Here is a 22387-nt window from a genome sequence, read left to right as displayed (position 1 = left end):
CCCGGAGCGGGAATCTAACCCACAACCTCCAGGTCCCTGGAGCTGGTGCACCACCGTGCCGCCTTAATCGGTTCCAGCTCCCCTAAAATCTACAACGATTTTATTTACGTGTTCTTAAATAAGAAAAATATACATTACAAATAATATATGTATAAAAACATAATAAAAGAAAATATAATAAACTGGTTCTATGAAGTGTATTTACGTTTAAGATCAGAAGATGATGCTGGTGGAGTTGGAGAAGATTGGCGGAGGATGCTGGGGGAGTTTTACTTTTCGTGCTCTCGCTTAACTTACTTGCTACACACTTAATGCTACAAAAAAACAGCGATACGGCAAGATAACCAAGTGAACTGAACACTTGATGGGCTACCTAGTGGCATGTGGCGTAAGCTCGCTCGCTCGCTCGTAACTCAGATCACAGCAAAAAATCGAGTGACGGCTCATATCTCGGAAACTTCGTAAGTTGATTCACTAAGATTTCAGTAAATAATATAGTACGTAAATAACATACTGTAACCTAAAACCTATCCTCCTCGGTCCCGAGCTGCGTAACCGTGTATTCTTCCGCCGCGCACACCACACACGAAGTTTGCGTTACGACGTTTACGACGTAAAACCACTTAAGTTGACACAAGGCTTTATACAGGAAATGGGAAATGTGTCATAACCATGAAACATCGTAACTCGGGACTGACGTAACCCGAGGACCTCCTGTATAATATATAAACCCACCAATTAGCATTATGCTATCTTCATTGCTACAACCTGTTGGCTGTGTTCTGGAAATTTCCCCTCATATTTGTAGTGGTTCTTTAGTGTAGTTCTTTGGCCAGAAATACATTTTTACAATTTTGTCCACATCTAATCTACTTTTCATTTTGTTATCTTTAAAAATAGACGATTCAATTCAGTTCAAAGTACATTAATTGACATGACTGAGTACGTCAATAAAGCACGTCATGTTTTAGATGGGCCTTGGACCAGGGTGAGTCCTTCAGACCAGTGATTCCGGGTAGGCTCCGGACCCTCCGCGACCCTGGACTCTGTAACCGGGCATAGACAACGAATGAATGAAAACGCAGGACTAATGATCGTAATCGTGATGCTAATACAGAAAACCCAATAATAACGGAAATAAATATTTATTTAAAAATTAACGTAGGCTCCTGACCCACTGCAAACATAAACAGTATGAAGCAGTTTACAGAAATGGATTAGTAAATGGAAAGGGATTAATAAATGATCATTCTGTTGTTTGTTTGTACGATTTGCAGTTTCTGTTGTTGACACAATATTAATGTCCTTCGCCCATGTTTTAGAAACTGTGGTATGACAAGCCTCTCTCTAGAATGTCCTTGGCGAATTAAAATGTGGGAAATATGTTTAGCTCAGTATCGTTTGGTGTAGGGTTTTTTGGGAAGGTGTGTTTGTGTTTAGTGTAGCCTTTTTTGCACGTATTAATAACTGGTCACCATTTTCAGAATCATGCAAATGACTGAAAGATGCCTTACATACTTTGCTCTTTCTGTCACAGCCCCACTCCTCAACGAAGACCACCCAATGCAGCTCCGCCCCCCAGCAGGCCTCCAGCCGTCAGAGGCCCCACCCCAGGACCGCCTCCTCTAAACCCCTCTCCTGCTTTTGGGGCACCGCCCATCCCATCGCGCCCCCAGCCTGTTAACACCTTCAGTAACAGCAGTCAGGACCCCTTCAGCGCGCCGCCTCAGATCCCCTCTCGCCCGGCCCGCGTGCCCCCTGGAGTGCCCAGGTAAAGACCCCGTGATCTGTCAGGCCTCAGCATTCACCGAGCACCTCAGAGCAGGACTCTGGTTACAGGATTTTTGCCGCCTCTGTGGGTAAACATCAGTTTGAAACTGGGCTGCGTTACTGAGAAATAGTGCAAATGAAGGGCTTAACTCTAGAGATTACACCAGGTTTTTTCCCCCAGCCTCACACTGTTTTAATGGTGGGTTCAGATTGAGATCATCACAAGAATTATCAAGCAGTCTCCAACTGATAATCATTTCTATCTTAAGCTGGTGTGATTCCCAGCGTCACGCATTTCTCTGAGCCAAACGACAGTGAGCGTGAGAGAGAGGGGGCAGTCCTGTTAGGAGTTTGCACGTGAAGAGATGAGATACAACCTTGTGTGAGTTAGTAGACTGTGAGTAAAGCCACATCTGATGTGGCACGTCACAGTACACTTTCAAATACTAACTGTTTGAACTCAGCATCAAAGTATTCAGTCAAGTATTTGTGATTTCCGTTTTATGTCAGCTTCGCCCTGAAACACTGCAGTGTAAATCCACCTCAAGGTGCTCTGTTAATGCTGCATCAGATCTGTGATCTCACTGCAGGATTCACTGATGTTGCTGTTGTGTGCGTGTGTGTGGGTGGTGATTATACTAAACGTGCTCTACATGCTCTCTTCAGTTTCAGGTTTCTCTCAACATGTTCTCACTAACGTCACGGCTACGTCATCCCTCTCTCTTCACCTCTTCCTCTCTTCCCTCTACCTCTTTTCCTTTCTCTGCGCTGATGACTGGTCCGTTTCTCGTCTTTCTGCTCTGCCTATCTCTTCATCTCCTCCTGCTCTTTTCCCCTCGCGCTCTCATCTTCTGCATTTCCTATCTACTTATTGCTTCTCTATCTCTACATCATTCTTTCCTGTGTGTGTATCTACACCTCCCTTTTCTGCTTTCCTCTTTCTCTTTTGTTTGTGAGCATTTCTGCTGTGTCTATAATCTCCATCAATATTTCCACATTGTCATTATTTTTCTCTCTCTCGCTCTCTGCAGTGATCATCTACATATCGCCCTTCTCAAACTCCTCCCATGTCTTGTTCACTCCCTCCTTTTCTGACCTCTCTCTCTCATCTGTACTTTTCTGTTCTGACTCTACCTTTGTATTTGCTCTCTCTCTCTCTCTCTCTCTCTGTCGATCGGTCCTATTCCTCTCTGAGAAACTTACGATCTCAGTCCAGCACTCGTTCGTACACCAGATCTCTCATTCTTCCATTCTTGTCTCTCTCCCTCTCTCTCTCTCGCCCACTCACTTTTTCTCATGCTCTCTCATGCTTTCTCTATCTGTCACCGTCTTCCCTTCTGCCATTGTTTCCCCATCCCCTCTCTCTCTCTCTCCTCTTTCTCGTAGTCTCACTAGTCTCTTGATCTTCTCTCCCTGCAGCCGAAGACCCCCGGGTGCCCCCCACCGGCCCACCATTATCCGCCCCGCCGAGCCTTCCCTTCTAGACTAGGGGACTAGGCCCGCTCCACACAGCTAATCGGGGCCAACGTGAAAAAACAAACAAAAAAGAGCGAGAGATAGGAAGAAAAAGAAATAGAGAGAAAAAGAGAAGAATTTGGGGCTGCGGGGCTAGAGCACCATGGATAAGTCGAATATTCATCCAGCCTGACCAACAGACCTGTCTGTTTCACTCACTGTCGTCTGAAGACCGCTGCTAATTTCCTCCGATAGTTCTTTCTTGAAAGCCCTGGGGACTAAATGCAGGCTCCAGATGAAAAAATATTTACACGTTTTGGTTTGTCGAGTTTTTAAAAGATTTTTTTTATTTTATTTTTTTTGGTGGTGTGCTTGGCTTCCTGACTGTTATTTCACTGGCAGCTGTTTCCACAGTTGACCAGCAGGGGGCGTTAAATCTGTAGAAAAAAATCCACCATTTGCTCTGGTTTTGCTTTGTCTTGGGGTAGTTTCAACTTTCAACTGAATGGTGGAAGAACTTGCTGTGGTCAAACTAGCCAATCCTTTCTACTCTCCATCTATAGGCATCACTTGATGTGTAATATATGCTGTTTAACCTATTTTGGGGAGGGGGTTGTTCTCTTGACTAACTTATATCATGCTGAAAAGAAGATACCATTTGTTCTCTTTTATTTTTCTCACTATGGTTTGAGGAACGTTTTCTTTGTTTCCTTGGTGTTCCTTTGTTCACCCTAGGGTTACTTTTTAATAAACGTGTACATAACTTATGGGACACCCAGTTCACTCGGAGATCAGAGGAATCAGATATGAGATCAGACACGAGCTAGGGGCTTGGTATTCCTTCCCGAAAAATGAGCCGCCTCCCTCCTCTATGAACGGAGACTGTAAATAAGCGCTGCTGCAGTTAACAGCAGGGATGCACACTAGGCTAGTCATGGTGATGGGAATAAAAAGAAAGTGTGCCTGTAAATCTCAATAGCTGAAGAGAACGTAATACTTTTAGGTGCGCGGGGTTAGGTCTGATTGGTGGAGCTGTGGTGCGCTTGCGTATTTTTGTTTATACGTAATAATCTGTGTATATGAAAATAATCATGGAAGCACAATAACCACTCGCAATTTTTTGGGGGGGAGCTACTCTGCTTTGTTTAAGATAGCGTCTCAGGTGACAGTCACTTTTTAGCGTCCCCGTTCCTTAACGTGGTTTTAGCTAGATCAGTTCTGTTTGGGTTTGTTTCGTTTAAGTTGAAGCCTTATGATTGCCTTCATTTCACGTTCAGGGAAGGACAGTGTGTCACTGCGATGGAGGGGTATAATGGACATGAGGAACCTGAAGAGCACCAGAGTGGGACAGGTTGAGGATGTAATGCTAATGTGGCTAATAGTGGCTTATCAGGGCTGGGTGTTGATGTAAACCTTGGAGGGACAATTGTGCCTAGTCAAGAAGAACTTCTGTCAGTAGCAGGTAGTGTTGCAGATACACAGCTCCAGGGACCTGGAGGTTGTGGGTTTGAGTCCCGCTCCGGGCGACTGTCTGTGAGGAGTGTAGTGTGTTCTCCCTGTGTCTGCGTGGGTTTCCTCCAGGTGACTGCCTGATAGGAGTGTGGTGTGTTCTCCCTGTGTCTGCGTGGGTTTCCTCCAGGTGACTGTCTGTGAGGAGTGTGGTGTGTTCTCCCTGTGTCTGCGTGGGTTTCCTCCGGGCAACTGTCTGTGAGGAGTGTGGTGTGTTCTCCCTGTGTCTGCGTGGGTTTCCTCCAGGTGACTGTCTGTGAGGAGTGTGGTGTGTTCTCCCTGTGTCCGCGTGGGTTTCCTATGGGGGGCTGTCTGTGAGGAGTGTGGTGTGTTCTCCCTGTGTCTGCGTGGGTTTCCTCCGGGTGACTGTCTGTGAGGAGTGTGGTGTGTTCTCCCTGTGTCCGCGTGGGTTTCCTCCGGGTGACTGTCTGTGAGGAGTTTGGTGTGTTCTCCCTGTGTCCGCATGGGTTTCCTCCAGGTGACTGTCTGTGAGGAGTGTGGTGTGTTCTCCCTGTGTCTGCGTGGGTTTCCTCCGGGTGCTTCAGTTTCCCCCCACAGTCCAAAAACACACGTTGGTAGGTGAATTGGAAACTCACGTGTGTGTGTGTTTGGCCCTGCGAAGGACTGGCGCCCCCTCCAGGGTGTGTTTCTGCCTTTCTCCGGACCCACCGTGACCCCGAACTGGATAAGTGCTCACAGATGCTATAACAGGCTACTTATTTATTGATATTTGGAGTTAAATTGCAGATTTTGATACTCTGTCATAAAGGTGTAATTGGGTAGGTACTGGTACAGTAAAGTTCTTTTTTTGTTTGTTTATTTCAATACCCAGCCCTGCTTAGGATGCTAACATGGCTAACTGTCACTGAAAGCGAATGGTACGAGTAGCACTAAATGGTCTGAGACCACTTTAGAATTATCTGGGGCCCACCTCAAAGGGGCAGCTTGCCTAGCATTTAACGAAAGCCAGCGCAAGGCTTCCAATCAGCGTCAAGCCACATTAGCATCACTTCAAAGCTGTTGTTTAAAGACGTATTTATCTTTTCCAGAAGGTTTTATAACAGATATGAACGGGGTCATAAAAATCAGGCACACGCAGGTGTATAGGGACTGTGGTGTGTTTTTTGAAAAGTGCCGACCGGGCTTTCGAACACAAAGACACTGAATAGTGAAGGGTAGGAAGTGTAATAACCTAATAGGTGAGGTTTTAATGTAGCTGTGGTTTGTACTAATAGACGCACTAACAGGGCTGCTGGACGGGACGGCTTCGGGAGTAGACACCCAGAGCTTGGATCTGTTGGAGTGCATTATCTATAACCTGGGCATTTGTCATTGATGTTTTGATTTTCAGTTTCACAAGCAATGTGTCTTTCTCCTCTGTACATTCTCTGCCTTTTCAGACAGGATCGTGTCACACGGAGAGGTGGGGTAATATCAATAGCAGTGTTCCTCAGTGATTTTAGTCCTGTCTGAAGCCACCATGTCAGACATGATCATGGAATATTCATTCCTACATCAGGAAAACTTCCAGTTCCTAAATCATATAAATCCAGAGCTAACAGATGGTGAATTCTGTGGGGAAAGGAGCTTTTTTTTTGTATTTTTCTTACAAAGTAGAGGCGCTTAAATAAGCACTCACTTGGGTTGTGTCTAAAACTAAGCCAGTAAACATTGTCCTACCTCATATACAACTCCAAGCATTAAAAGATATAACAGATAATACGTTAGATTTCTTGCAGCAGTGTTGACTGCAGCTGTACATTTCCAAACTAGCATTTACATGTAAATTGAATAATGGTTGTGTTAATGTAGCCTTTTGGTTTGCAGTAAATGCAGTAGGGAAATGGAGTAGTCGTTCCCAACCCTGTAAATTATAACGAGATCTCTTACCTCAGTCGTAAACTTTAGAGACATCCTCTGATTAAAAATGCTCTACCCCACCTTCCCATGGAAACAAATCTTGTCCCAGTAGATTTCAGCAGGGAGCCCTTCTCTATATGAGGCTTACAGATCCTTATGGGTTTTTTTTCCTGCTGTTCCCAGCATCGGACATTGGGTGAAGACTGGTCTAGTTCATGTGGGTTTCTAATTGCTTTTGATTTAACTGCAGAATGCAGAAGTTTTGGTGTTTGGTTTTATCTTTTGAATTGGATGGGTGGTGATGATGATGATGATGATCTTTTGTTTTCATTTTGGACTGATTATGATTTTGTGCGAAGATGGAGGGTGAAAGGAAAAGGCTTGTCCAGAGAATCACAGAGATGCCGTTGACAGTAAACTGAGGAACACATGTAAATCCAAACAAAACTCCTGCAGATTCTCTGGGCAGCACTTCCAAGTTCTCTCCCCATCCTCCTTCAACTTAATGAAAGGCGTGGCTACAATGAAGGAGACCGCTGTGTTTTAAAGATATTCCACAAATATTTTATAAAGAAATTGTTTTATTGGGAGTTGCCATATATATGTAATATATATATGACACATACATCCAATTGGAAACTTGAATGGGTCTCACACCCTGTCATTGTAGCCATGTCTCAGTGATTGTTTTTTTTTGGTGACCCAAACCTCTCCCCCTCCCTTTCTTCCCCTACTCTCTGCACTTCTCATCTCCTGGGTTTGCGGGGGAGGGGGACTCCCTGGCCACCTTTAGAGTCACCTGTTTGTATTCCTTTGTTTTTGAAATCAAATCCTTGTCAAGTGCCTCTGTAGGTGTTAATGCACTCTGAGCTGAAGAGAAAATTGGAAATGAGCTAATAAAGAGGTATTGTGTACAATAAAAAGGGACTGTCTGTGGTGATTGGTGTTTCCTTTTGTGCTGTGCCTTTTTCTCTCTTCCTTCTCTTTTGTTTTTTTGATTCCCCTTCCCTGCATGCTGCTGACCTTCCTCTTTCAGTAATGTCATAGTGACCACAAAACCGAAAGGGTGCAGATAGTACACTTGTGGCATTACATTTCCAAAAGAGCAGGTTCTGTGAATGCACGGCAGGACTGAGCAGTTCCATTCTTAGAAGATCAGAACACGGAACTGCAGTTTGATGTTTTCAATATTTTCAAAGCAACTCAAAGTTTTTCAAAGTGAAAGGTCAAAAGTACGGACAGTGGATCTATGAGGCTAATCACTCAGCAGCCTTTTGGCGTTGTGCATCTGAAGTCCAAATCATTTGGCGTAGTCTTTTGATGTTAACATCTATAAAATTTATGAACATACAAATATATATAATGACGTTTCAGGTTTCACAGCCGCGGTGGAGGTAGTGTCACTGACCCACAGCTCAAGGGTTCTGGGGTCATGGGTTCAAACCCCACCTCAGGTCACTGCCTGTGAGGAGTTTGGTGTATTCTCCCTGTGTCCGCATGGGTTTCCTCTAAGTGCTCTGGTTTTCTCCCAGAGTCAAAAACCATCGTTCACTTTCAGACAAAAACCGTGTTGTACAGGTACATTTTAAAGGCTAAGCACCACTTAATGGACTTCCATGAATATTTCACATTATTTTAGTTACTGACAGATATAAGTATGAATTAAAATGAAAATAGCAGCTTAATTTGCTTTAAAACTGACAATTTTCTTAAATTGACGGAAAAACCCGAGCTCGCTACGGAAATTCTTGAACGCAGCCGTGACGTCACTGGTGGACAACAGCTGAACAACGCCGCGGTAAAACACCGTTATGACTGACTGTTATGACAGTATCTAGCTAAATAACCAACATTATTCATGACAATAGCCTAGCAATAAGCTAAACTCAAATGTAGAGGTACCGTTATTCTTGTAAATGTGATCGAAGTCGAACTCGAATTCATCCGACACTATAAACCTCCGTAATGCAGCTACGTAGCAGAGTATAATCGAGTATAACCGAGTTTAGCGAGTCAAGCTAACGTTAACTAACACCAACTAAAACAGGCGAAGTGAGTGTCCTTACCCTGTTTACCTCCATGTTACAGAGGCTCTTGAACACCTTTCGTTGGTTTCCTTACATGCCCATATTGTTGGAAAAGCGCCAGTGAAATGAGCTACAGATAACGGAGTGAGCGGAGGGTCCTTTCCAAAGTGCCCGTTTAAAGTTGACAAATTTAGTCCATTTTCTGGATATTTTGGGATCTTTGGGCCATTTGTGCACAGATGTCCCACTGTACATTGAATGATTGCAGCCAAAAACAACACACCTTTTCATCATTTTGCATTAAATTAAGTGCAACTTCTAGAGTGTTGTCCACCATCTACGTCACAGGCAAGACGCCTATTAGAGTTTCTGAACACCGATGGGAGGGGGACCAACAGTCTTTTAAACCTTATTCCTTGAATTAGTAAGAAATAACATGTTTTCTGACTCTCAATAAACACAAGTAAGGAACTCAGATTCCACTGTATTTATTTGTTTGACACTTTCATATCGCTGGTGCTTAGCCTTTAAAGGTACAAGTATGGTTTTAAAGTTCAGTTGTGTTTCCTAAAGGTACATTACATTACATTACATTCTACATTACTACAACTGTGTAAAATAAATTAACATGATATATGTCCTGGAGATGAAACAGGGCACATTTAATCAACAAACGTTTAAAATCTACAATTCTAATAGAAGGTTTAATTATGTTCCTTAACTAAAATACTGAATATGTAGCTACCATTGAGGATACCACCACAGGGTCCGTGGGTGCGAGTGATTGTGTGATGAAGACTTGCACCTAATTATTTCAGGAATGATCCAGACCCACCATGACCCTGAACAACATAAAGTGGTTAAAGGCTCTTACACCTGTTCGCAGTAGAATATTTATGTTTTAGACACCCACTTGCCCAAAGTTTATTATGAAAATAAGTGCGTGAATAGAGTAGAATACCTTCTAGTATTTATGGAAGGTTTAACACAATATGTTAGATCAAATCTGTGAGGACTTGTTTGCATTCAGCCACAAGAACGTTGGTGAAGTACTGATGCTATGGTTCTGATCCAATGGTTACTGACCACAGCCAATCTTGGAGAGCTTAGTGCTTGGCACTGGCCATGTTGACCCAAAGCTCATGTGCATTCTATTGGTAGTGCTTTTCTATGGAGATTATACAAGCTGTGAGCGCACAGTTGATCATCAATAGACACCATAAACATGCTGAGATCATCACCTATTAGGGCAGGTGTTTAGAAACTGGGACAGTGCACGTTAGAGCATTTTTAAAAGCAACACTGTCTCAGTGTCGGAAACTACATAAGCAGGTCTCTGTGAGGTCTCTGAACAACAGTGTGGTCTGAGGCCAATGTGATGATCACACAGTTTGCACCATGCTAATTTTGTGGGTTTGTTGCTGATCTATCACTTGAACACTATTTAATGGAAGGGCCTGAACATGTGCGTAGGTTAGAATGCAAATCAGGTTTATTAAATAAGGAAAAACCCTAAACTGCCCAGCGCTGTCACGCTGTAGTCCTGGATTTTCCCGATGATGTGGTTTGAAGCTTTTTCTTGGTGTCTGTGTGATGGTGATAAAATGTTTACTTTGTGGACTCTCTTTTTGAATTCTGGTCCAGTTCAATCAACTCTTGGGTTACACCTGTCCAACCACCAGCTGGGGAATCCCACAGTCTCTCGCCGAGGACCTGTCCTGACTAATATAATTCATGCATGCATCCAGAATCTCTTTTGACTGGTTTAAGTTATTAAATTATTTATATTTTTTACGTTTTGTATGCATTGTAAATTTAAGCTGCTTATAGAGAGATTGAACTCAATATTTACTTGGTATTTATACAATGGAGAGACTATTCTTGTAGTTTTGGGTCAGTTGCCAGCGACAGGGTGTTTGCGTGGCACGTTCTATGTTGGAGTTTGAAAGTACAGCACCGTGCGTAAGTCAGAGACCACCGTCCAATCAGGTTCCACTCAATTATCTTTAATTCAAAATCCTCAAAAACATCTGAAGTAGCTGTATGTTACTAAACTAAAACACAATGGATGGAGTGTGGCCTCTGACTGATTTGACACAACTTCTAACTTCATCTAATTGATCTGTGAATTTTAGAAGCCGTGAAGGACCTAAAGCAGCGCTCCTCTGGGTCAAGTTCGACAGCGGTTATAGATGGTTAGAAAGACAGTTCTTTTTACTGAATCTAATCAAACAGATTAATTTCACTGGTCCCCTTGTAGAGGTACAGTCAGAGACAGAAGCAGTTCGTGTTAGTCATCTTCCTTCCACAGTGGTTACAGGTGCCTACCCACAAAGGCAGATGGCTGGATATTTCTGTTAGTAGCAAATGCTGTGTGATACACCCAACGCAACACATGGTCACACCAAGATCGCCACCTCAGCATCACTGCAAATTGTCTCCACACGCACACGTACATACACACTTCCTTCGGGAAATGCAAAATCTCATTCCTGATACGTACTAACATAGATACCAGATATCACAAGCTGAAAAGCTGTGTCGCCAAATTCTACCCAGCCCAGTGTACATCGCTTAAGGGAAATCCCAGCAGTTTTTTCAGTATTAAGGTGGTAACATCCTTTCTGAAGGCTTTAATGTAATCTACTCTGTTTTTGAGAAACATGCTGAGCCTGTATTTTTCACAGCGGTGGGGATTGACACCAGACATCAGGATTTCAGAGAATTTCTGTCTGAGAAATTCCAACAGCTCTAAAAGCTCTTTTCAACTCTTCACAGTAATTTATGACATTATATGTTTGGTAGGTTCTCTGCCCGCTGCCTCTGACATTGTTTCATGCTGTGTTTCTACGATAAGCCTCAACAATCGGGCTGAAACAACTTTTAAAATCTACTGATTTCAGAGAAGAACTGCTTTCAGATGCTTCATTATCATCGGGAACCTTATTATTAAAAACAGTGCTAGTTTCAGTGGTTGATTTGATAGCACATAAAATGTCCCCTGCTTCCTATAAGTACCACTGTAAAACAATCTTTAAGTTTCTTAACAATTTCCCATCAAAACACTGTGAAAATCCGTTTATAAATCAGCAGATAAACTATGCAGAAAATAAGAAAAATTGGTGGAATTCCCCTTTAATTTGGTCAGCCACAAAACCAATGATCAGTCCGAGATATAGGGCGACTGTGTGCTTCACGGTGCAGTTCTCATGTGTTATGTATTGTTTTTTTTGTGTTGTTTTTGGTTGCGGTTGTTTCTGAGCAGACGTCCAGCGCCCCGCCGGAACCAGTTGTGACCAGCTGAACAGACAACAGCCTGAACCACGCTGCTGCAGTGGATTATGGGAAGTGATACCTGCTTAAACAGTGTCAAAATTCATATGTCCTCTTATGTTTCACCATTGAAGGCATTATTAAAGCAGGCTTAAAAGCCTTACGGCTCCATGCAGTTATTTACAGTTGCGTTATTTGGTCAAAAATAAAAATTGTATACACCTCACTCTTTCCTCACTGTTCAATCAAATGTGTTAAGAGCTAGTTTGGCCTGCTTTGCAGCAGCAACAACCTCGGCTCTTCTGAAAACGCTGTACACGTTGTTGGTGATCTTTTCATCCCACGACCGCACATTTCACACTAGGCCTGATGACCTTATTCTCATTACGTAAGCAGAGGTTTGTCTATAGAGAGCATACAAGCTGTGTGCTGAACACCTGTGTCACCTTGGGACTCTACAGACGTTAGGACAGAAGACGCATTATCAGTCCTTTGAGGACTTCTATAAATCTGGATTGCACCTGTTAAGGGCTCCAGACAAAAGTGTAGTCCCTCTGCACTTCGACTAAACACCACTGTTCAAAGGCACTAAAACCACACGTCTTTTTAGGTGGAGCCTATCTTCACAACTTCTTTAGGTTTGTTCTTTTTAGGAGCAAACGAAGCCAAAGATCCCATAGAACGTGAAGGTTAAAGAGAGTTAGGGTGTCTACAAGGTCAGTTAAAAACTATTTTTCATCAGTTTACTGAGTTTCTGATATTGTTAGGAATTGTTAACGACTTTAAACTTAAATATAACTGGAAAGATAATGGTCTGGGGAATGTTATATAAAATATATACCTGTTAAGAGAGACTTGAGTCCATTAGAATTACGCCTAATTAAATCCAGGAAGAGTGATTCTTCAGAAGTTAAAAATTCTAACACTACATTAATACTCCCTTTAAAAATATTCATTTGTTATGTTGGGGTTTTAGTTTCCCGGTGTTTAGGTGGTTACGTTAGGGACAGGAACATGGCGACTGTATGATTAGGGTTTCTGAGCTAGTGATTGATTTCTAGATGTTCTAAATATTCTGAAAAAACAAAATATTAAGCTTCACTTAAGTCTAATGTCCCAAGCAAGAGGACTGCAGGTGCAGGGATGTTGCCTTTTCCTCTACACACAGTCGTATGACACGGATGCAACACTGTCCTCTGTGAATTTACAGGTGCTTTAATACAGCACCGGCAGTGATTGTGCAGGTGAGCTTTAGCTGTGCTACAACAATAAAGGAAAAAAAAAGAAAAGCAATAATGGGAATGTTTATATTTTTTTCTGTTTTATTGTAATTGTCTGTTTCTTCCCTCAGAAAATGATATGTACATTGTGTAATATTTAATCCTATTTAAGCCATAAATAGCTTTAAGATCAAAGTTTCATTTTTGTTTGTTACCTGTGAACTCTCCTACGTTTATAATTGATATAATATCAATAAATTACTAATCCTACCCGCATGTATGCTTATTTCATGTTTTTTTCAAGTTATTTCATGTTTGGTGTGGTCTTGTTTAGTGTGGAGTTAGAACGAGTGAAAACGATGCCTGTGAAAACCTGGTGCAAATAAGAAGACCATAACCTCTAAATCTGTTCCTAAACAAATTGTGTTACAGTTAGTTTTAATTATGAACCTTATATGAATTTAAAACAATAACACTGTGTACACACAATCTTGACAAGGCCATACAGCCCAGTGTAGTGGAGTGTTTTTCCAGCTGGCTCACAAATATATGTCATTAATCTGCCACAGATTCATTGTCTGTAAGCGCTTATCCAGTTCAGGGTCACAGTGGGTCCGGAGCCTACCTGGAATCACTGGGCACAAGACAGGAACACACCCTGGATGTGGCGCCAGTCCATCTCAGGGGCCCACGCACCTCGCATTCACTCACAAACTCATACGTAGGGACACATTTTACATGCTGTACTACTCCACAAATCTGTCAGATAGTACTGTATTTCATTAATTACATATTGTGGTTCAGTTGTACACAGTTTGAATGCTAAGGAAAACTGGACCAAAATGTAAATATGTAACATGGTGGAAATGCACACTAAGAGTATTTTCCCAAAAATGATCTTTAACTCAGTTTAAAAAAATTCATTCATTCATTCATTATCTGTAAGCGCTTATCCAGTTCAGGGTCGTGGTGGGTCCAGAGCCTACCTGGAATCATTTGGCGCAAGGCGGGAATACACCCTGGAGGGGGCGCCAGTCCTTCACAGGGCAACACAGACACACACACATTCACTCACACCTACGGACACATTTTGAGTCGCCAATCCACCTACCAACGTGTGTTTTTGGACTGTGAGAGGAATCTGGAGCACCCAGAGGAAACCCACGCAGACACAGGGAGAACACACCACACTCCTCACAGACAGTCACCCGGAGGAAACCCACACAAACACAGGGAGAACACACCACACTCCTCACAGACAGTCACCCGGAGGAAACCCACGCAGACACGGGGAGAACACACCACACTCCTCACAGACAGTCACCCGGAGGAAACCCATGCAGACACAGAGAGAACACACCACACTCCTCACAGACAGTCACCCGGAGCGGGAATCAAACCCACAACCTCCAGGCCCCTGGAGCTGTGTGACTGCGACACTACCTGCTGCACCACCGTGCCGCCCAGTTTAAAAACATATTATTTGATAATTACTATTATTAAAGATTGCGCACCACACACATACAGCACCACCACATTATATAAATCACTGAAACTTATTTAATGTAAAATATCTACAATGTAAATATTGACACAATGATACATCTGGGATTAGTGTGTAATACCTTTTTTTTATCCTTCATCTACATTTGTGCATTTAAGTCACTTAGTATTTCAGTTGGTTCTGTACGATTCCTATATTCTGGCTTTTAAACAAGACACACAATAAGAACATACTGTAGGTCACATACGTATTCAGGCAGAATCAGGATTTCTAGATGCTTTTGGCATGAAGCCTTGTATCACTGATTTTTGTATTTCACATAATTTCAAGACAGAGAGGTTATACTTTATATTGCGTTGACAATTCATAACCAATGTACTTATAAAAGGGACTCTGAATAAATTATTTTTATAAGAATGTTTTTCCTTCTCCTATAAAATTACTGTTTTCGAGATCGTGGTCCGACAGCAACAATAATAAAATGTTATAAGAATTTATAATAGATTTTTATGGAAGAAAATCACTTTTGCATTTCCGAGTAGTGTATGTCAATCTTAAAACTGACCCGCAGCACACATCACTGTTTGTGTCCAGTAGCATCTCCCTACCTCAGACCGCCCAGTGTATGTGTGTGTGTGTTTGTGTGTGGATTCAGCTGCCCTGAAAGAACCTATGCACCATGAATACCTGCACCAGAGTCACTGTGAGCATGACCAACATGTTAATGGTGGACCAGAAGGACACACGCCACAGATTATCCTCCAGGAGGTAAAGATCTCGAGCCTCAAACGCCCGCAGCACTGCCTGGGTCTGACCACTGCGCTCCACATTCCTCTGGACGGCCTCAATCACCTCCTGCAGGACACAGAGACAGGAAATAAGAGAGTAAGTACAAAAGTCAAAGACCAACCAAGAAGAAGAGACCAAAACATTGCTGATCAGTCCTGAAAATGATTAAGTACATGTTTAAAGAACATGAACTCCCTTCATGAAGATATTATTAAGTGAAAAAGGAATGGCACCATCTTTAAATCCGATCTGTGAATCAGTCCTCTCTCTGGGGGCTCAGTGCCCTTCTTTTAGAGAATAATTCATTCATTCATTGTCTGTAAGCACTTATCCAGTTCAGGTTCGCGGTGGGTCCAGAGCCTACCTGGAATCATTGGGCTCAAGGCGGGAATACACCCTGGAGGGGGCGCCAGTCCTTCACAGGGCAACACAGACACACACACACACATTCACTCACACCTACGGACACTTTGGAGTCGCCAATCCACCTACCAACGTGTGTTTTTGGACTGTGGGAGGAAACCGGAGCACCCGGAGAAAACCCACGCAGACACAGGGAAAACACACCACACTCCTTACAGACAGTCACCCGGAGGAAACCCACGCAGACACAGGGAGAACACACCACACTCCTCACAGACAGTCACCAGGAGCAGGAGTCGAATCCACAATCTCCAGGCCCCTGGAGCTGTGTGACTGCGACACTCCCTGCTGCGCCACCGTGCCGCCCAGAGTGAAATCATTTATTTAAAATTCTAAAGTTAAAAATAATATCCACTGAATAATAACAACTAAATTTGGTTTACATTTCTCCATGGTGATGCAATTATTTTGGTGGTGAAAGTACAAATTGCTTGAGCCATTTGTAATTCAGTGTTTTCAGTCAGTTATTTTAATTAAACCTGTTCAACCAAAGACAATCCCTTCAAAATAAACCTCCATGGCCTGTTTTATAGATATATATATGTATAACACTCTATAACATTACTTAATAATGATTACTAAACTTGTTCACAGTAGTGGCTGAGAGATAACGATGGTGTACCTTGATGTCGTCCAGCTTGTACCCAAGTGTTTTCTCAGGCTCCACTAAGTTTGCCCAGGTCTCATCAGCTTCTTCCTTGGAGTCTACGATCACCTCCATAAACACCATCTTCTCCACTAACCTGCTGAAGCTGTTATCAAAGCAGATCCTGTAGTCACCCCTCTCGGTTTTCTTCTCCCTGAGAAACAGAGATAAGTACAGACAGCACAGCAGGCATTTATAGATCCAAAGAGGGTGATCATATTTTAGCTAAATTTATACTATAGCAGGTAGTGTCGCAGTCACACTGCTCCAGGGACCTCGAGGTTGTGGGTTCGATTCCCGCTCCGGGTGACTGTCTGTGAGGAGTGTGGTGTGTTCTCTCTGTGTCTGCGTGGGTTTCCTCCGGGTGACTGTCTGTGAGGAGTGTGGTGTGTTCTCCCTGTGTCTGCGTGGGTTTTCTCCGGGTGACTGTCTGTGAGGAGTGTGGTGTGTTCTCCCTGTGTCTGTGTGGGTTTCCTCCGGGTGACTGTCTGTGAGGAGTGTGGTGTGTTCTCCCTGTGTCTGCGTGGGTTTCCCCCGGGTGCTCTGGTTTCCTCCCACAGTCCAAAAACACATGTTGGTAGGTGGATTGGCGACTCAAAAGTGTCCGTAGGTGTGAGTGAATGTGTGTGTGTGTGTGTGTGTGTTGCCCTGTGAAGGACTGGCGCCCCCTCCAGGGTGTATTCCCGCCTTGCGCCCAATGATTCCAGGTAGGCTCTGGACCCACCACGACCCTGAACTGGATAAGGGTTACAGATAATGAATGAATGAATGAATGTATGATGAAATGCTTATATAATGAATGTGAGCAGAAAGATTCCTGTGTGGATTCATACTCACACATGAAAACCGTCTGATTTCCTAAACTCAGAGACCAGTCTGTGTCCACCGGGGGAGATAAGCGCAAAGCCCACATCCAGCCCTGAACCTGCTAGAACCTAGAGAGAAATACAGAGACTTTGAGATACACCAGGTTCATTTAGACCACTATGTGAAATAAATCACAAAACTGTGTGGATATTTACTAACCAGCATTTATACTAAAATTGAAGTATTAGTACGTAAATCGCCTCCTGTTGCAGCAAAACTGTTTCTTCTACTATAGGGAGTGTTTAGACTATTGTCTATTGATTTTAGAAGATGTCTGTGAGGATTTGAGTGCATTCAGCCATCAGAGTATCCTTGAGGTTAAGTACTGATGATGGGTGCTGGGGGATTTATACTCCTGAATGCAAAATTAGTTCTCTGATCGTTAAATTTAAGTGAATGTCAGTGGATTTCTGGAGCATTTCTATTGGTAACTGAAACTGAAATGTGTAAACATGGACAGCAAAGATGCATGAACTACTCATGGTTTATGTAACACATTGAATGGATCATTTGCTTATCAGTCCCTCTAACATGAAGCCTACAAAATACACAGTTCTGTTCACTGTATTTCCATAAACAAATTCTAGCTGCTCTCTACAACTGAATCTACAAGCCCAACTATGCCTCTAACAGTCCATATCACTGCATATTTTAGTGATCTTACGGTTTATGACCATCAAATTGCCCTGCTTAAATCCCTGTATGACATCCTATATTCCATTACTTTCTACTACCCAGTAAACAAATAACGTCCATGGACGTTCAAAATAGGTCTAAAAGTAGTCTGTCCGTCAATAACATGTTTTAAACGTCAATGGACGTCCAAAATCCATCTTAATAAGTTAGTTAAGTGGTGACCAATCGATAATGTCAGTGGACGTCCAAAATGCGTTTTATACAAGTAATTTATTTCGGGACCAATTAATAACGTCAATGGACGTCCAAAATACGTCTAATAGTCGTCTTTTTAATGTCTGTGTTTGGACGTCTTTTCAACTTTCATTTTCAACCTTAATAGAACGTTGATTAGACGGCAGCCATTACATTATTTCAACGTTGAATCAACGGCTAAATGTTTACTGGGTACATTCTGGTGCGGCTGCTAAATTTATTGATTGTGCTGGTGAATGGACATTTAAATTATTAAGGACCTTTATTTAAAGACATAACCGAATGGAGAAAAAAAATACACTTAAAAGTTTCGTGTTCCAAGTCTATTTTGTGTTCATTTGTCCTAAAAGGTTGGGAAACAAATGTTTAAGTCAAAGAAAATACAATAATATTTGTCAGAAATCCCCGTTCTCCTATATTTCCAGAACATTCTGAGTCTGACTCATGTCGCATTTTAGGCTGCGGCAAACGCTTCTCTTACGAATTAAATTTGTTTTTTTAATTTTTCAGTATTTCCAGTTTAACCGAACTCTTAAAAAATAGCCTAATTTTCTAAAATAAAATAAAAAATCTAAATTTCTATTATGGTTTACTGACCGGGGCTTGACTGAGAAACAGTTAGCTTTCAACAAAGAATATATCAGCTATCACTAGCTAAATATTCAATATAGCATTCATGCTAATGAAGTAAAGGCGTTGTAACTACATAATAGTAGACGTAGTTAAAATGTGGAGACAGGGTTATCACAATATAATTGAAAATACTAGCAAAATAAAGAAGAAACTTTCTCTTTCGTGACATGGTTGACCTGGTATTCCACTTCTATGCTGCTGTTGTCCATCACCGGTTGAAAAAAGCACTCAGTTGTGGCGGGAGGTAAAAGAAAGGTGAACCGAGAGTACCGACCCTTCGCAAAGTTCACACACAGCAGCTGAACATAAACCAGGAAAAGAAACCAAAAACTGGATTCCATTTGAGCGAACATTAGGGAAAAGTACATCAGTTACTTTTCTGACATTGGTTCTCAGAGAGAGAGACAGAGTGAGAGAGAGAGAGAGAGAGAGACAGAGACAGAGTGAGAGAGAGAGACAGAGTGAGAGAGAGAGAGAGAGAGAGACAGAGACAGAGTGAGAGAGAGAGACAGAGAGAGAGAGAGAGAGAGAGAGTGTGTGTGTGTGAGAGAGAGAGAGATAGAGAGAGAGAGAGAGAGTGAGAGAGAGAGAGAGAGAGAGAGTGTGTGTGTGTGAGAGAGAGAGAGATAGAGAGAGTGAGAGAGAGAGAGAGAGTGTGTGTGTGTGAGAGAGAGAGAGATAGAGAGAGTGAGAGAGAGAGAGAGAGAGTATGTGTGTGTGTGTGTGAGAGAGAGAGAGAATGTGTGTGAGCCCTAAGCAGAACAGTGACCCCTCGAGTCCAATAGGTTCACGTAGTGTATCGCAATATTAAATATTAACCCTTAAAATCTCTTCACTCATTCCATAAACGTACATTAAAAACGTTCTATAAATAAAATTTTCATGAACCGTTACACTTGTTTTTCAAAACAGAACCGACACTGCATTTATTCCAAAAAACAACACTCAGGAACAACTGTAATAAATAAATAAATAAATAAACAAACAAATAAATAAATAACACGCACATTCCATTTAACCAGTTATAAGTAAAAAAATCTCACTCACCTAAAGTAACTAAAAAAAATATTATAAAATTATTCTAAGTAATTAATGGGCGGCTTATATTGTGTTTCAATGCAGCAGGTCTAAACAGCACTATATATAGTAAAAGTAGTCAGTCTGTCAGAGATATATTTTAAATGTCAATGGACGTCCAAAATCCATCTTAATTAAATGTTGACCAATTAATAACGTCAATGGATGTCCAAAAGTCAGTTATTTGTGGACCTTATAGTCGTATGTTCAACGTCTGTGTTTGGACGTCTTTTCAACTTTCATTTTCAACCTTAAGAAAACGTTGACTTAGACGGCAGTCATTATTTCAACGTTGAATCAACAGCTAAATGTTTACGGGGATTGTACATGCAGCTGTAACTAAACTAAATGCCTTACAGTAGACACAATGTTGTAAATAAATGTGCAGAAATTATCTGAAAAAAAGGTATGTGACAGAAGAAGAAACTACAAATTATACAGGACTTTTTGGATGACTAAGTTTGTTTTACTGCGACTGTAAAATCCAACTTGAAACACTGAGTTAATGGTTTTTTTTAGTGTTCTCCCCGTGTCTGCGTGGGTTTCCTCCGGGTGCTCTGGTTTCCTCCCACAGTCCAAAACCACACGTTGGTAGCTGGATTGGCGACTCAAACGTATCTGTAGGTGTGTGTGTGTGTGTGTGTGTGTGTGTGAGTGAATGTGTGAGTGTGTGGGACTGGCGCCCCCTCCAGGGTGTATTCCCGCCCTGCGCCCAATGATTCCAGGTAGACTCTGGACCCACCTCGACCCTGAACTGGATAAGCACTTACAGATAATGAATGGATGAATGACTGAAAGTTATTGTTGACATATTGTAAGATTGGAGAGTTAATGAGATGCAGAGATGTAAGCATACACCGAGATGGGACTTTTTTAGACACAAAAACACAAACTAAACAAACGCAACAATCGCCAAACAATGACCATACAGTGTGACAGTGACCTACACACAGTCAGGAAAACCCTGTAAACACTCAGGGCTCATAGGTATAGGGTGTGGCTAGGGCACAGAGCGGGCGGAGACACGAGGCAGGGAAACAGAACTGAGCATGTGATAAGATAAAAAGAATACTGACCCAACTTCAGTTTACTCCAATGATTATTCTACTATTAATACTTTGTATTTTCACTAAATATACAGTTCACGTTGTGGCATCCATCTTGGCTCTCTGGCACGCTGCTGTCTGGTAAAACAGTGTGTGTCATTTATTGTTGGTGGTTGTTTTGTGTTTTTGCGAACAGTGGTTTTGTGTTATGCTGTAACCACACTTCTCATAAGTCTCATCCTTCACCTAAACGCTGTTCTTCTGCTAAGTGCAGGCCTAGGGGCTTTTCTAAAGCCTGTTCTGGATTTGTCTGCTTAATAAATAAGCATTTAGCCCAATCTCTTCCCCTATAAATAACATTTGTATAAGGATTTTCCAAAAAAAAAGTGACCCACACCTTTTCATACAACTGTAGATATCAGATATTTCCACTCTACAGTTATTAGTAATAATGATCAAGTATCTACAAAATGCAACGGAAAACAAGGTCAGATTTCTATTTACAAATGTCTATAGATCTCTCAGATAGCTGACTGCACCATGTTAGAGTGTGTGTTAATTACGAAAGTAGGACTGAGGTAGCTTTGCAACAAACAGAACTGTCGTGACTCATGCTCAACCTGTCAATTAAACGCTCTGCTTTTGTTTATCGTTTTATCGTGTGTTTTGACATTTGCATAACGTTAACTATCATGCAAAGACATCCGCAAGTTATGTAATTTACATCACTTCATAAAATATGCACAAGCCTTAAATAACACTTTAAAAGACTGGTAGCTCTTTACTGTAATGAAAGCTTTTCACGACAACTGATATAAACCCACGCAAACATCTATAAAGACTCATTTGTCATGAACTAAATGTTTATAGATGTTTATGCAGGGTTAGTTCAATTCTCAATTTGACAGTTCTGTGGCAGACAAGCAATCTACATACAGGAAATCTACGTATCTTCTGGCCACATAGCATGTGTATTTCTGTCAGAGTCAGGGTTGTTTCTACTTTCTGTTTTATTCAGACTTACTAACCTAAAATATCTTCTAATCTGTCACATGCACACGGCAAAACACAGGCTGAAGACACCCTGATGCAGAGTTTAAAAACTGGTCAGGTGCAAAGATGTGTAACTCATTTGAACCCTATATTTATCTGAAAATCTTGTACAAAAGACTGGAAAAGTGTACACAAATCTAAAGTGGAATCATACAAATCACTGCATGTGCTCAGAACCATTGACTGTGAGCACAGTTCATCACTGCATCCAAAAACGTAACAAGAAAAACACAAACAATGTATTTTATGTATTCTGCACGGATTACAAACAGCATGGCTCCTTAGTAAAAGGGTCGAGGTGCAAAACTAGTCCAGACCTGACACACATTTTAAAAAATTGGTGC

General features: G+C 41.9%; 2 protein-coding genes across 6 annotated transcripts in view; one reads left to right on the top strand and one right to left on the bottom strand.

Moving 5' to 3' along the window:
- The window catches only part of dnm2a (dynamin 2a), a 57655-nt gene extending 44316 nt beyond the window's left edge, over positions 1–13339 (top strand). For 3 of the 4 annotated variants that reach the window (XM_066674429.1, XM_066674425.1, XM_066674424.1), the window contains 2 exons: positions 1538–1771; positions 3190–7589. In XM_066674429.1, coding sequence (XP_066530526.1) covers positions 1538–1771; positions 3190–3259 — 304 coding nt within the window. In that variant the 3' untranslated portion in view covers positions 3260–7589. Of the gene's footprint in view, positions 1–1537; positions 1772–3189; positions 7590–11886 lie in introns of those variants that run through there. The other variant, XM_066674426.1, reaches the window with a different exon arrangement.
- A 1371-nt stretch (positions 13340–14710) lies between these two features.
- Positions 14711–19257, bottom strand: tmed1a (transmembrane p24 trafficking protein 1a). Of its 2 annotated transcripts, none has more exons than XM_066675594.1 (4): positions 19044–19257; positions 17314–17411; positions 16453–16630; positions 14711–15473 (listed from the first exon to the last, which is right to left on the bottom strand). In XM_066675594.1, the coding sequence occupies exons 1-4, from the start codon at positions 19233–19235 to the stop codon at positions 15270–15272; spliced, it is 672 nt and encodes a 223-aa protein (XP_066531691.1). In that variant the 5' UTR covers positions 19236–19257; the 3' UTR covers positions 14711–15269. The 2 variants fall into 2 exon arrangements, with proteins under 2 accessions (XP_066531691.1, XP_066531692.1); XM_066675595.1 differs by lacking the exon at positions 19044–19257 and adding an exon at positions 17503–18077.
- Positions 19258–22387: the final 3130 nt, after the last annotated feature.

The sequence above is a fragment of the Hoplias malabaricus genome, chromosome 6 (assembly GCF_029633855.1).
Source record: "Hoplias malabaricus isolate fHopMal1 chromosome 6, fHopMal1.hap1, whole genome shotgun sequence".
Taxonomy (NCBI): Eukaryota; Metazoa; Chordata; class Actinopteri; order Characiformes; family Erythrinidae; genus Hoplias; species Hoplias malabaricus.
This window is presented reverse-complemented; position numbering and strand designations above follow the sequence as displayed.

Bases quoted from the DNA above. Each gene is read 5' to 3' on its own strand.
- tmed1a (XM_066675594.1), bottom strand. From the start codon at position 19,235: ATGTACTTTTCCCTAATGTTCGCTCAAATGGAATCCAGTTTTTGGTTT. The intron at 17,412-19,043 runs GTCAACCATGTC...ATTTCTCTCTAG, and splicing joins GCATAGAAGTGGAATACCAG to GTTCTAGCAGGTTCAGGGCT. The intron at 16,631-17,313 runs GTGAGTATGAAT...TCTGTTTCTCAG, and splicing joins AAATCAGACGGTTTTCATGT to GGAGAAGAAAACCGAGAGGG.